The 14,798-nt window shown below is 39.0% G+C and overlaps 1 protein-coding gene across 1 annotated transcript in view; it reads left to right on the forward strand.

Moving 5' to 3' along the window:
* Positions 1-13,626, forward strand: part of LOC139730684 (ryanodine receptor 2-like) — a gene marked incomplete at its 3' end in the record, with an annotated part of 149,952 nt that extends 136,326 nt beyond the window's left edge. The window contains exons 19-33 of the mRNA XM_071641541.1: positions 57-175; positions 1,097-1,230; positions 2,256-2,494; positions 2,892-3,084; positions 3,598-3,808; positions 4,825-4,929; positions 7,025-7,128; positions 7,597-7,680; positions 8,101-8,260; positions 9,219-9,384; positions 9,934-10,018; positions 10,476-10,596; positions 11,863-11,959; positions 12,675-12,752; positions 13,568-13,626. Coding sequence (XP_071497642.1) covers positions 57-175; positions 1,097-1,230; positions 2,256-2,494; positions 2,892-3,084; positions 3,598-3,808; positions 4,825-4,929; positions 7,025-7,128; positions 7,597-7,680; positions 8,101-8,260; positions 9,219-9,384; positions 9,934-10,018; positions 10,476-10,596; positions 11,863-11,959; positions 12,675-12,752; positions 13,568-13,626 — 1,955 coding nt within the window. The remainder of the gene's footprint in view (positions 1-56; positions 176-1,096; positions 1,231-2,255; positions 2,495-2,891; positions 3,085-3,597; positions 3,809-4,824; positions 4,930-7,024; positions 7,129-7,596; positions 7,681-8,100; positions 8,261-9,218; positions 9,385-9,933; positions 10,019-10,475; positions 10,597-11,862; positions 11,960-12,674; positions 12,753-13,567) is intronic.
* Positions 13,627-14,798: the final 1,172 nt, after the last annotated feature.

Consider the following 14,798-nt stretch of genomic DNA (forward strand, 5'->3'; position numbering starts at 1 on the left):
GGGAGGTCTGGTAATGCCATACATGTATGTACTCTCATGTTTGTGTCCCATTTCAGGTGTGCTGGAGGTTCTACACTGTGTGCTGCTGGGAAGCCCTGAGGCACTGAACATCATCAAGGAGAATCACATCAAGTCCATGATATCACAGCTGGAGAAACATGGCCGAGATCCAAAGGTGCAGACTTCTCCTTCTCAAAACAAACTTTCCCTCATTCATAGGATGCAGCAATTCAATGCTTTATGGGTTGGATTTCAATTCAACACACTAATCTTATATACTGTAAAACAAGATATTTTCGCGGCATGAAATTTTCGCGACTTGCCTAGTAAACATTCAATGCATAGACAAGAATTTTTGCGTGCATTTTTGTTTCGCGAATCTTGGCTCTCGCGAAATTAAAATGCACGTGAACATTCCTCATTTTACAGTAGACTATTTTTCTATCTGTTTGATGACACAAACAAAGAGGAATGTTTATTTAGAAGTTTTGCATGGTACATGTCTTATGTGCTGTGTGTTATGCTGAAAGTTGACTGATATTGCAAGTATGATATTAATGTATATTTCCATCAATTTAAGAACATTTATGATATGAATGTTTGACGTGGTAAAGATATAACTTGCACAATAAAAAGCGCTGATATAACAGTCTATGCTAGTTTGCTTGTAAGGTGTATGTACAAATATGTGTTGTTTTTCAGTGTTAGGGTAAGAATGATTCCCAATGTCCAATGAATTACAGTTGATATTTGAACCACATAGAAAAAAAACATAGGTTTAGGTCTAATGATGGTAATATGGAACTGTGTGATTCTACTTTTGGTTGCAATGAATAATCTAATAGGATGGCTCTAGTATACATTGGGAGGAATTTCTCATAAAAGATCTCATGTTATTATGTGTGTTTCTTTGTTTTTAATCTCATCTCTATTGATTATTCTTTCTTTCTCTTCCCATCTGTCTCTCCCTGTGTCTCTCCTATCTTCCCCATCTCCCTACTTCACTCACTAACTCACTTTCGCTGTCTTTCTCTCCCTTATGTCTTCCTTCCTTCTCTCCTTATTTCTCTATCAAACCTTCACTTGTTCCTCCCAGGTGCTTGATGTCCTGTGCTCATTGTGTGTTGGAAATGGCGTGGCTGTCCGATCCAATCAGAACCTGATTTGTGACAATCTGCTGCCCTCTAGAGATCTCCTACTGCAAACAGCTGTCGTAGATGAAGTACTCTGGTATGTACAGTCTATGTGTGTCTGTCTGTATTCATGTGTATTTGTGTATGTAGGGTATATTGAGTGGAATACATGCTGTCCTGTTTTTCTATTGATTGACTGTATTTGAATGCTTTAGTGTAAGTATGAATTCTTTGTATGGTAGAACAAATTTGAATAGCAGATATTTGAAAAAATATAGCATTATGTGTGTTATGTATGTGTATGTGAGTGTGTCTTTTGTGTCTTTATCTTTCCTTTTGGTAGCTGACAAGTTGTGATTACCATTTTCAATAGAGCCAAAAATTGTAAAAACCCACAGAGATAAAAACAATGACAACATCTTTGTGCAGTAGTGACAGGTAGTGTGCCAGTAATCACAGTAACTGTTGGTATTTGTTTACCTGGAGGTATCTAAAGGTTTGATGCTCAACAGAGCCCATCAATACTGTTATCTGTGTAGAAATGTTAATATACAATTCGATGATGGCTTTTATGTTCTATCATTGTGTTACTTGTATGTGTTACTGTGCATAAGTGTTAACTTTTTTTTTTTCTCATTTGTTGCACAAGTTAATGACATGATTTTAATACATTTGTAGTCACCATATATATCTTTTCACACCACAAAGAGATATGAAAATATAATGAACAAGAGAATAGCTTGCAAATGTGTGCATACAAATGGAGGATACCTGCATATATTCCTACAACAATTTTAAGTAAATGTATACATTTTTGTTAGGTTGTGAATGTGACATAAGGCATATGACTCCCATCATAGTCTATATGTTTGTAAGAGGTATAGGGGTCCTTTATCTGTACAATCAACTTTATTTTCATCACATTTGTCTTCTTGTGGTGCAAAAAAAAGAACAAATAGAAAAAAAAAAAAGATAAGTGCAGCATGTAATCTACTCAGTATACTCAACATACACCAGTACCCACTGTCCCATTTCTTGTTGCACATTCTCATGAAGAAGAGTAGACTTTCCACTGCTTTGACCCAGGTCATAATATCACTGTCATCTACTTCTCCTCTGCAGCATGCGACCCAACGTCAGTATCTGTGTGGACCGTGGCAGCACCGTCTACAAGAAGTGGTATTTTGAAGTGGCCATCGACCGGCAAGAGGCAGGCACCTCCCGCCCCGTCCACTTCAGAGTAGGGTGGGCCTCCTCGGCAGGCTTCCGCACCTACCTGAGGGGAGGGGAGGGATGGGGGAACAGCGGAGTGGGAGACGACCTCTACTCCTTTGGATTTGATGGGATGAACCTGTGGACTGGTGAGTTGATATCTACAAACTTTTTGTCTTTTTGTCTTTTTTTTGTTGTTGCTTTGTTTGTGTTGAAGAGAACATTAGTGTAAGTATACCCTATAGATAATGGCAATCTGATCTACTGTGTAATCAATATTCTCTTTTCTTTAATCCTCAGCATGCTACATTAATTACCTTATTTTGCTTGGTATGATAACTGAGCTTGATTTAGTGTAGTGCCCATGTACTGTGTTTCGTGTGGGGCAGTTTGAGTGGGTCAATACCAGCCACTACTCGAGCTGGAGTACTCCTCAAAAGGAGAAAAGTTTGTGTCTCTCTGCCCCTCTCAATAAAGCGGGGATCACTGTATGACTCTAATTATTTTTTGTTGTTGTCCATTTTCTTATAATCATCTCCATCGTAGGTGGAGTTAGCAAGGCAGCGCCGTGGTCAGGCAACCGCCTACTGTCCAAAGGTGACATTGTGGGCGTGTGCTTTGATCTCAGCATCCCTCGCATCCTCTATCATGTCAATGGGAATCCCATCAAGGCGTCCTTTGAAGGAATCAACCTGGACGGCATGTTCTTTCCTGTCGTCAGTCTCTCGGCAAGAATTGGGTCAGTGACTCACCTTCAGACCTTTCAGAGACTCAGTAGATAGTGACTCAGTGAACCTATGTCATATTCTATGATACATGTAGCACAATGTACCAGAAAATTTGTAATGCAATTTACTGCTGTATATGAACTTGCTCAAATTTCAGGTTTTGTTCAGTTTTGTGTGTAAGAGAATACATTTATAGTGATCATACCCGTTTTGATATGTGTATCTTAAGTAAGGGAATTCATGTTTATAAGCAATTGAAAGACAAAGGTGCAGTAAGAAGAAGAGAAAATACTTTATCTATGCAGCAGTAATACTAATAACAATGTACATTGATGTATGACCCTTGCTGTGTCTCCATTCACTGACCTGCCGTTTGGCCTTCTTGGTTTCATGTGACTGTGAAGCTATATCATCCTGTATATATCCCTAGACTTAGCATACAGAGTTTGTGTGCTCTGAATGTTAGCAATGACCATCATTAGAGTTCTCTCTTGGTTTTTTTTTTTCATTCTTTTTTTTATCAGTGTTCGTTTCATCCTGGGTGGCAAGCATGGCCGTTTCAAGTACACCCCACCCAAGGGCTTTGCAGCCGTCTGTGAGAGCCTGCTGCCCAAGGAGAGGCTCAGGATAGAGCCCTGCTTTGCCTTCGGGGACGTCACGGAGGGCCTGATCCAGGGTCCCACCTCCTCCCAGGACCACTCTGCCTTTATTCCGGCTCCAGTCGACACCAGCAATGTCAGTACCACTACCCACTTGCCTTCTTCTTTTTCCTGCGCTTTTAGTCACTAGCCATGTGTGCTCATGGAGGGGAATGGGTTAGATTGGGAGGTTAGAAGGGGAGTTGTGTGGGGACATAATGCCAAGATATGAAGTATACAAATGTACATGTAGGTGTGCTGTGTTGGAGCTGTCATGGCTAAGCTGTTAAGTCCATGTAGATAGGACCACAGGCTTCCATGCAAGTATAATGAGGTTTGCGTCCTCATGGCAGTAGGGCTTTTTGGCGAGGCACTTCATCTTCTTTGCCAAGTCTTTCGGATGAGACTTTAAAGCTGTTGGTCCTGTGTCTAGGAGAGTCTTACCCTGTGCATACTAAAAAAAAATAATAATAAGATACACTTCACTTTTGTTGTAAAGAGCAGGATGAAATCCTAGTGAAGTGTTCAAGTGCTCAAAAAAAAAAAAAAAGGTATATGTAATAATGTTCAGGATGGAAAGAGGCAGATTACCCTCAAGAAGAAGAAGAAAAAAAGTTATGTACACATATCTAGAAGACTAGTAAAGAAAAGGTCTCACTTCAATCCTGTTATATCTGAAGGTTGCAGTTGTCTTGCTTTACATGATTTGTTTTTCTTTCTATATGCATCTTCATTATTGAATGTTAAACTTTTTCTTTCTGTTGCATAGTTTTCACAGATGATGCAAACCATTCTGTGATACAGATCATTCATCACTGTGTTGATTAGAGGTAAAAATTTTTTGGTAAAAAGTGATAGGTGCCTGCAAACATTAGATATAAATGGTAAAGCTCAATTTCTACTTTCAGACAACTCATTACTTTGAACCAGAGCAATCACCTTTAACCTGTTGAAGTCTAGTTCCTAGTTCTTGGACAGATATCTATGGAAAATGTGTGAAATAGCAAAATCAGCTCATCCTTGCCGGGTTAATAGGATTTAGATATTCATAGCTGTCTCACATGATGATATGTAAAATGAGTTTAGGAAACCATCATCTCATACCGTCCACAGGTGAGTCTCCCTGGATACATCGAGATGCTGAGAGATAAGCTGGCAGAGAACATCCATGAGCTCTGGTGTATGAACAAGATTGAAGCTGGCTGGACTTGGGGACCCGTAAGCATTATAACTTTTTCATAAGACCACCTCTAAGATTCTTTGAAGCAAGATATATTCGTGGCATGAAATTTTCGTGAAATGCAACTGAAGGCCTTTTTTCAAGGTGTGAAATTTATGTGAATTGCCACTGGCATTCAATGCATACAGCTTAGACAAGGACTTTCTCATGCGTTTTAAGTTAGTGAATCTTAGCTCTCGGGAAATATGCGAAATCAAAATGCGCGCAAACATTCCTCGTTTTACAGTACAATGCTACAACTTAATTGACACCTATGAGTGCCTTTGACTGTTTGTTTCCTTTTCCTGTGGCATAAGGTGTTGTCAGCACACCAAGGTAACGCACATAGACACAATTTTTCATTGTGGTGCCTCTGTTTAGGAAATTGCCAAACTTTGCGGACTGAACTGTATGATGATTTTCAAATGGATATAAAAAGTGAATAGAAATGTTTTGAGAATTATATTGTCACTACCCAGAGATCTATAAACAGATATCACCATGCTTATGAACTGTGTACAAAATGTTGGTGGGTTTTTATGCCTCCGCCACGAAGTGGTGCCGGAGGCATTATGTTTTCGGGTTGTCCGTCCGTCCGTCCTTCCGTCCGTAATGAATTTTGTGGACAAGGTAACTATCAAAACCTGTTGAGGTATCCTAATGAAACTTGGCATGTATGTGTATTAGGGGGTGAAGTTGTGCCTATCAACTTTTGGGTGCACATGCTCTAGGTCAAAGGTCAAAAGGTCAAGGTCAAATACATAAAATTTCACTATTTCCACCATATCTATTGAATGCCTGAAGATATTTTCTTGAAACTTAGTGTATACATGTATTACCCAATTAAGATTATCTGGTGAAAGTTTGGGTCATGAGGTCAAAGTTCAAAGGTCAAAAGGTCAGGGTCAAATACATAAAATTTCACTATTTCCACCATATATATTGAATGCCTGAAGATATTTTCTTGAAACTTAGTGTATACATGTATTACCCAATTAAGATTATCTGGTGAAAGTTTGGGTCATGAGGTCAAAGGTCAAAGGTCAAAAGGTCAAGTAAAAATATTAAAACTTCTTTTTTTTCTCCGTACCTTGGAAAATTGTTCAAGGTATCTTCATGGAACATAGTATATACATGTACTGACTGGAAGTGATTATCTAGAGAATGTAGGGTTCATGGGGTCAAAGGTCAGGGGTCAAAGGTCAAGTGCAACACTTCAAAATTTTACTATTTCCCTCATATTTATGCAATGCCAGCAGGGGTACTTTTTTTTTACACTTGGTGTATGCATGTGTAACCTAATAGAAATTCTCTGGAAAGTTTTTTTTTTCTTCTTTTTTTGCCTCAAAGGTCAAAAGGTCAAAGATCAAGTGAAAGTGCTGAACTAACTTTTTCCTCCATATCTCGGAAGTGGCTCAAGTTATCTTGGAACTTAGTACATATTATGCATGTTCTACCTGAAAGTGATTATCTTATGAATTTTAGGGTCAAGGGCCAGATGAAAATGGTAACAATTTACTATTCAATTCAGAAATTGCACTTTTTCTCCGCACCTGTACCTTGAAAATTACTCAATGCCTAAATGTATGAATGGGTCAAAGTCAAGTTAAAGTCCTTAAATCCCTAGATACATGCTCTCCTATTCATCCAATTAAACCTAGGTCAAGGAAGGTGAACATTCAACACATTTGTGACAAACTTGTCATTTCAATATTTTGCCAATTTTGTGAAAATGTAATCACACATTGTCCACATGTACTATCTAGACCTATTGGGAAAATTATGCATTATGGCGGAGGCATACCAGCCGCCAAAGCGACATTTCTAGTTTTTTGTGTGTTTTTTTTTAACACCACTGTGTTTGGAAAATACTGAATACCTTCAATCTGGGGGGTGTTTCATTAACGTTTGTCAGCACTGATAACTTGAATCACCATAGTAACAGTCAGTGACCAGAGCATCTCAGCCAATCAAAACCAAGGATTTTGCTGAAATTGTCAGCGCTGACAAACGTTGATGAAACACCCCCCTGGTCTCTTGCTAGAACTGTTTTATGCTCACAAATACTCAACATTTGTCCTGCAAATGCTCCAGGTTCGGGATGACAGCAAGAAGGTGCATGACAGCCTGATATTCTTCTCAAATCTGTCTGAGCAGGAGAAGAACTTTGACATCACCATGGCATATGAGACTCTCAGGTAACCGAGACACTGGGGGGACGGATTGACTGAGAGTGTGGTATAGTGTGATAGCAAGAGAGGCATCCTATATGGGTCACATTTTTAAAGTTTATGTCCAAGCACTGTACACAGACGTAACTACCATTAAGCAGATCAGGGTAGCATTAATTTCTTCATACTGTTTTATCCCAAATGCACTGCTTTTGGTACCTTTCACATAGATTTGCCTGTTTTCATATAAGTTTGTTGCAGCAAATGTTGATTTCTTTTTAATGCTTCAGTGAGTCTTTGTTTTTTCATTGCCAGTGGCTAAACTTGCTGCTGTATCACAAGGAGGATATTGAGTGGTAGACCAGTGCAGTGTTGTTGTATGCATCATCATCATGAGTGTGTATAGTAGCCATGTGAAGACTTGGTGATCATCTCTTTGGGGACAATGAGATCAGCGTTACCAACTATTCAAACTTTTTCTTCCACTTTGACCAGGACGCTGATAGCTCTTGGTTACCACATCAGCATTGATGAGGAGACGTCCAAGTCAACTCTCAAGAGGCTTCGCCTTCCAATGAAGTAAGTGAAACCCTGGGCTGTGGACATTTTTTCCAGGAGGAAATTATTAGGAATTACAGAGAATTATTTTTGGGTCATAAATGTATGATGGTTATTCCACTGTTTCATTTGGCATTTTAGTAAAAGGTGAAATGCAGTAGCACCCTTGTGTATTTGAGACTAACATGTGGTCACACTGTTTCCTCAAATCATTTCGTGTACAGCCCATTTAGCATGTTGTGATCAGTTCTAGTGAAGTGTATGGGCATTTTGATGATGCTGTAAGTTGCCTTTTGAATATGGTTTTTGTACTCAATTTCACTGAAGACAGTGTTAGCCCACTCAAAGTGAGGTATTCACGCTTTAGGTCAAACTGTCAAACAAAGGCTGCTCATGACAGCTTTGTGTAGTCATCACTTAAATCCTTTCTCCATGTTTCAGCTATCTGATGTCCAATGGGTACAAGCCGGCCCCGTACAACCTCTCCAACATCCACATCAACCCCAAGATGGAGAAGCTGATTGAGCTACTGGCGGAGAATGCCCATAACGTCTGGGCCAAGGACAGAATAGCCCAGGGATGGACATATGGACTGTCGGAGGTGGGTCTAGGGTCATTTTTTTTTGACCGGTCAAGATGCTGCTCTGGTAGGCTTGTGATAGGAAACTAGGATAACCTATAAAAGTGAATAGCAAGAGCTGCCATATAACATATCAAGGGGAACTGGTTAAGATGATTTAAGTCAAACATACAGAACAGTAACACTTTCACTATTAACCCGTTGAGGACGGACTAATTTTGCTACAACACGCATTTCCCATGGACACCTGCCCAAGTATACTCGGGACTCGTCCTCAATGGGTTACACATTGGACCAGAAAGAAAGTTTTCCAGTTTTCAAGGTCTGCATGCTTTCTTGGAACAGCGATGCCAGTCGCAATTACTAATGGTAATTTTTAGAGGGGCCATGTCTTGTCATCTCACCTTTCCCTTTTGTTGTGCATCATCATTGCATACAAAAATTTCAGCAAAAATTTGAGAACTAGAGCAGTTCCCCATCCCATCGAAGTCATCACTGCTCAATAATTACAATTATAGAGTAATTTGCTGCTAAGAAAAAAACACATCATTTTTTACAATTGTTTTTAGATTGTTGTTGCTCATACCGATCCAAAATTGTCAACATTCAAGTCTTCCATGAAGTGATCAAATAAGAAAAGCACAAATGGCAGTCATTTCATTAATTGGTACTTTCAGTTACAGAGTATGAAGGAAAACGCACAACCCTGCTTACTGGAGACCTTTCAACACCCCAAAAAATACAATATGTGCAGCTTTTTAAAGTTTTGGAAAAAAATAATGATTACATATGAAATATACAGTGTATGTCTAATCGTAGAACATGCAGAGTATAGACAAATAAGATGGAGTCAAGAAGTAGAATTTCAAACTGGATATGAAATGTCTTTGAATATCACATTAAGCCGGTTAGTATTCTAAAATATACTTTCACCTCGTACAATGCAAAATTTGGACCATTACGACATTTGGCTTTGCAGGAGACGGCTTACAAACGCAACCCCCAGCTGGTCCCCTACAGTCAGCTGAATGACCAGGCCAAGAAGCTGAACAGGGACACGGCCAGTGAGACCGTCCGTACCATCCTGGGCTTTGGCTACTCCCTGGAACCACCCACTCACGAGGGGCAGGATACTAGTTTCAGAGGTATGTAGGTCCCTCTTCCCCTTTTGCTCTTGCCTACCTTCCCAATAGTTGTATTCATATTTGTCATTCTATTACAAATTTCATGCAGATTTTACCCCAGAGAGGAATTGATTTGAATAAGATAAGGATGTGAAAGCCAGCAAACAAATTACTGTAAAGTAAGATATTTTTACGGCATGAAATTTTCCCGAAGTAGAGCGGATTGGCCTGTTTGAATTTGGTCATATTTCCATCAACCTGTTTCCTATTTTTCTATGCTTCAGTCCAAATTTGTTCTGTCTGTGGGGCATATCAACTTTGTATTGAAAGTATTCATGAGTCTACACAATTTGTGCTGTAACTGTGTGCAGGTCACTTATGTATGCTTCGACTGCATTGAGCTGAAACTCAAGTCAGTGTTTAGACTTACTGAAAGCAGGATTTGAGTTTGTTGTAAGTCACACTCTGAATATACCCCAAATTCTCCAGAGTGGTTGTTGAAGGTGTAAACTTGTATCATATAGTCCATCTCTCTCTCTCTCTCTCTTCTATACACTATGACATCTGTAGGTCTTGCCAGAGAGATTTCTGACAAGAAGCAGTACTCCAGGACATTCCGTGCCGAGAAAAGCTACGTAGTGACATCTGGAAAGTGGTAAGTACATTCTTCCCACATATTAGAAATGGACAGGTCTCCAGCTCCAAAATGTGTGTGGATAAACCTATAATGATTGCCATGTCAGTTTTCCACAGCTTTATTACATAGTAATATCTTATTTTTAGTTGTATTTTAGTTGAAACTTTTAAGACTTCTAAGTTGAATGTTTGTCACTTGCCAACCATGTGGTCCTGTGTCATGTGTAAAGTAAATGTATTTGAATCACTTATTGTTGCTTTGAATTATGGGAGGTCATCTTGTAGATGTATGCTTTTGTAGGTGTATTTACTTGAATAGTAGACGTAGGAGCTCCAGGCATTAGTGTAATATACAAATTAGCTGCATGCGTGGCACTGTCATACACCTGTGTTTGAACTCAGTTTGTGTCTGTACACATTGTACATGTGACTTTTTATTCAGTATGTAATATTATTTTGTTTGATTTTTTTTTTAGGTACTTTGAGTTTGAGGCTGTGACATCAGGCTACATGAGGGTGGGGTGGTCCAACCCCTCCATTCAACCAGGCACAGAAATTGGCACAGATGGCAACTCCTTTGTCTTTGATGGCTTTCTGGTATGAAAGTGCAGGAATTTCCCCCATCCTTACAGAGCTATGTCATAATGTCTAAGATTCATACTTCAAATGTCATTTCCTAGCTAAAATGCACTGGGTACTGCTCATTTGAATTATATAACATTTTCACATTATGATTGTAGAAATGTATGAGTTTTTTAAGATCTACTGTCAAAGATATGACTAAGAAATAACTTGTTAGATTATTTTGGTGATGATGCTAACAAAACCTACCTTATCATCTTTTAGTCCTGGCAATACACAATCTATGGTAAATTTTAATCAGAATGCACATGATGACACGATTGTAACTGAGGTTTTAAGAAGGAAATCCTTTAAAGGACAAGTTCACCTTCATAAACATAAGGATTGAGAAAATGCAACAATATTAGTAGAACACATCAGTGAAAGTTTGAGGAAAATTGGACAATCGATGCAAAAGTTATGAATTTTCAAAATTTTTGTGTTGGAACCGCTGGATGAGGAGACTACTACAGCTTGTGAGTCATATGCGTACAACAGGATAAAGAAAATGTAAAGAAAATTCAACATATTTTCACTTTTTTTCGCATAATAAAAGAGCACTTGACTTGTCTCTTTCTAAAAGCAGGGGGAATAATATTACCCCTAACATATGTCGGTAACGAGTCAAGGGAATATGTACTTTTTTCAAAATATGGAATTTTGTGAAATTCTCTTTATATTTTCCTTATATTGTTGTACGCATGTGACATCTAAGTTATTCATACACTGCAGTAGTCTTCTCATCCAGCGGTTACTACACAAAAACTTCAAAAATTCATAACTTTTGAACGGGTTGTCCGATTTTCCTCAAACTTTCAATGACGTGTTCTCCTAATATTGCTACATTCTCTCAATCCTTATGTTTATGAGGGTGAACTTGTCCTTTAAAGTAAAGATTTGATAATTGTGAATTCTTATGTGTTTTACTCTATATTTTTGTAATTGAATCAAACAAACCTGTGTTATGACTCTGGGTAATAAAATGTCACATATCACTGACGGGGGAACCGACACACCCCTTTTCTTGTAGTCCAGTCTTCATGTTTTCATCCTGGGCCCTGTTTTATAAACAGTTAAGATTAATTATATACAAATGTAGTTGATTTCAACTGTAAGTCTATAGCAGCCTGTGTAGTAAGGAAATTTAAAATTGATTTTATCTTTTGATAAAACGGGGCCCTCGTGTGATCCTTGTGATTTCAAGCAGCATTCCCCTTTTCCCTCGCTCTATGCCATTCACAGGCAAGGAAGTGGCACCGGGGATCGGAGACGTTTGGCAAGACGTGGAGTGAAATGGATGTCATTGGCTGTATGCTGAATCTGGAGGACAAGACAGTCAGTGAGTCACTGGTCTTTCTTTGATTTTTCTGTGATTATTTTTTGAGAATGTTATATTTTGTAGATCCCCTGCCCTCTCCTGACCCGCCAACTCACAGCTATTGGCTGTGGCCTGAGACAGGCAGGGGAGCAGCCAAACTTGCACACTCATCTAGCCAGAATTCTTGGACATTCATGGATATGAATGTGTAGTTTGTGATGAGGTAAGACAATAATTTTGCACACTGTTTTAACCATTTTTGTTTGCCATCACTTGTGTCAGGAAAAACATATTTTGTCACAGAGAACATGATGTATTTTGTTTATATTGACCCTATTCAAATCAAGCTTTACAAGGTGTTGCTGTGCATGGTGAGGTTTATCACTTTTGAAGCAAATCTATGACATCAGCGATGATGTACCAACATAAAAATAGTCCAGGAAAGAGAAATTTGGTATTTATATCTGGAAGTGATTAAGACTACTCACCAGTTTTGTTTGTGTCATTTAAAGTACCAAGATTACCATTTTCCATCATTACTCTTCTACTAATTTGGCATATGAAAAAATCTACTGTGTTTACATGTATGTCATCATTTCAGAACATGTTTGAAGAGGTTATGATGCTGAGGAGAATGCTCATGCCTTTTCACTTTAACACTTTTGTCAAAAAGATAATTGTTGTTGAAGTATGCTCAAACTATTGAAATTTTTGTTTTCATCTTATTGTCAAACAGGTTTCACCATGAATGGGGAATTTCTGAGTGACCCCATTGGATGTGAGATGGCATTTCAGGACATTGAAGTTGGGGAAGGTGAGGCAAACTTGACATTACATGAAAGAATTATAATCTGTGGAAAATATATGCACCTTTTATCGTAGAATATGTAGTAGCTTTGTAAGCAAGCCTCAGATATCGAAAAAATGAAGGAATATTTTATGTTGTTGCTAGGATGCCTTGTATGCAGTGTTCATACTGCTTTAGCGTCAAAAGTATACAGATGTTTTTTAAACTCTTTTGCGATTTTCTTCTGCATCATATACTGTATACGCCATATATTTTGCGAGTCTAAATTTTCGCGAATCGGGACTTCCCGACAATTTCGCGAGTGGTTAAATTCGCGATCGTGGAGGCCTGTATTGAACGGAGAAGTGTACACGCGTACGTCACATTCACGTCGGGATCAGAGTTAATATTTTCGCTTGTCTTTAATTTCACGAATAGCAATTGACTCGCGAAATTCGCAAAAATAAAACCCTCGTGAAATATTCGGCGTATACAGTACATCACCAGTTTAATACAATTGTACCTGCATTCCACACGTGATATAAGTTACCACAAAAGCCTGTTTAGATTTGACTAACATCAATATTCTGATAATGATAAAATATACATCATTTGTCCCTCTTTAACTACTATAAATCTACCAGAGAAGAAGTAAGACAGCCAGTCACCAGATACACACATTTTTTAATCAATTATGTAATTTATTTATTTGTAGAAAAATCCCTCTAAGGGTCAGATATAATCAGCTGTGAGGGGGATTCGGCAGTGAAACACTGGGTCCAAATGTGCGGATAATTTTTGAGTGGCTTTTGTCAAGTATGCTTGTATTTGTTTTCTTGCAGGGTTTGTTCCTGTATGCATGCTTGGTGCTGGTGAGAAAGGGCAACTCCACTTTGGCCAGGTGAGTGATTGACCGCAGACATTTCATATGGTCAGAGCCATAGAGCTAAATGTGTCATGATGCCTTTCACAATTCATTGACGACATCATGTGACTGAGGGTGGGCCGGAAAAAAAAAATGCTTGTGTATTTATCCCCTATACTTTACCATGAGGTGATGTTGCCATTTGTAGACTTTTAGTCTGTGCATTCATTTTACTCAAATTGAAATGTTCAAGCACAACTTCTTACACCTTGTAGTTCAATGTAGAGAAAATAGCATTAGGTACTCACCAGATTTTGTGGTGCAATAATCTTGTTCTTTTCAGGAGAAAGTGTTAACTGTATGGTGTGCTCTAGCATATACTGTAGGTGACATTTTGTCTTCTTTAAGGTAAAATGTATACCGTAAAGTTCCGTGTATAAGACGCACTATTTTTTCGTCAGAAAACATTGAAAATCGGGGGTGCGTCGTATACACGGGTACAGTCGAATCACGGAAAAAAATCCGTCATGTACACCCAATTTTATAAGGCCAACTTGGGGACATGTATGCCCATCGACGTTTGGAAGGTAAGCAATCACTAAAACTTACGGATAAATGAGCGATCTTTCAATCGGGACACACACAAAAGCTACAAATACGAGATTAACTTACGATCGGCCTTGTGCAGTAACGATGTGTCAATCTGGCCATAGACAACAGCTGTAACACTACAGCACTGCTGTATGCTACCGATGTCAGTCTACCAAGCTACCAACAGCCAACCTAGTAGCTGGAATACGCGATGTACAGGTATCATTACTAAATTACCAATACCGTAAAACCTATCAATGTACTAGTATCAATATGGCCATAGACAAAAGCTGTAAAATACGGAGTAGGATCGACACTATGTCACCGTAAATATGAACGATGTGTGAAGCATGCATGCATATCCGTGTCGTTCGTTTGCTCTTCATTTCACGAGGCCAGCTAGGATAGCATTGCTACACTGTAGCTAGCTAGCTAGCTAGCAAGCCAGAGACTTTTGCAAAGGACTCGCGTGCACACAGCGATCGGATCGTAAACGCGCTTTGCCCGTTGCGCGCTGTGTGTGCAAGTCCATTGCTCTCTGTGTGCGTGTGCTGAAATTATAGCAAGCTGCCTTGTGCAAAAGGCTAGCACTGTGCATACAAGCATGGTACAAGAGA

Source organism: Diadema antillarum, unplaced genomic scaffold (genome assembly GCF_040938485.1).
Source record: "Diadema antillarum isolate AM-2024a unplaced genomic scaffold, OU_Dant_1.0 seq00000326_RagTag, whole genome shotgun sequence".
NCBI classification, from domain to species: Eukaryota; Metazoa; Echinodermata; class Echinoidea; order Diadematoida; family Diadematidae; genus Diadema; species Diadema antillarum.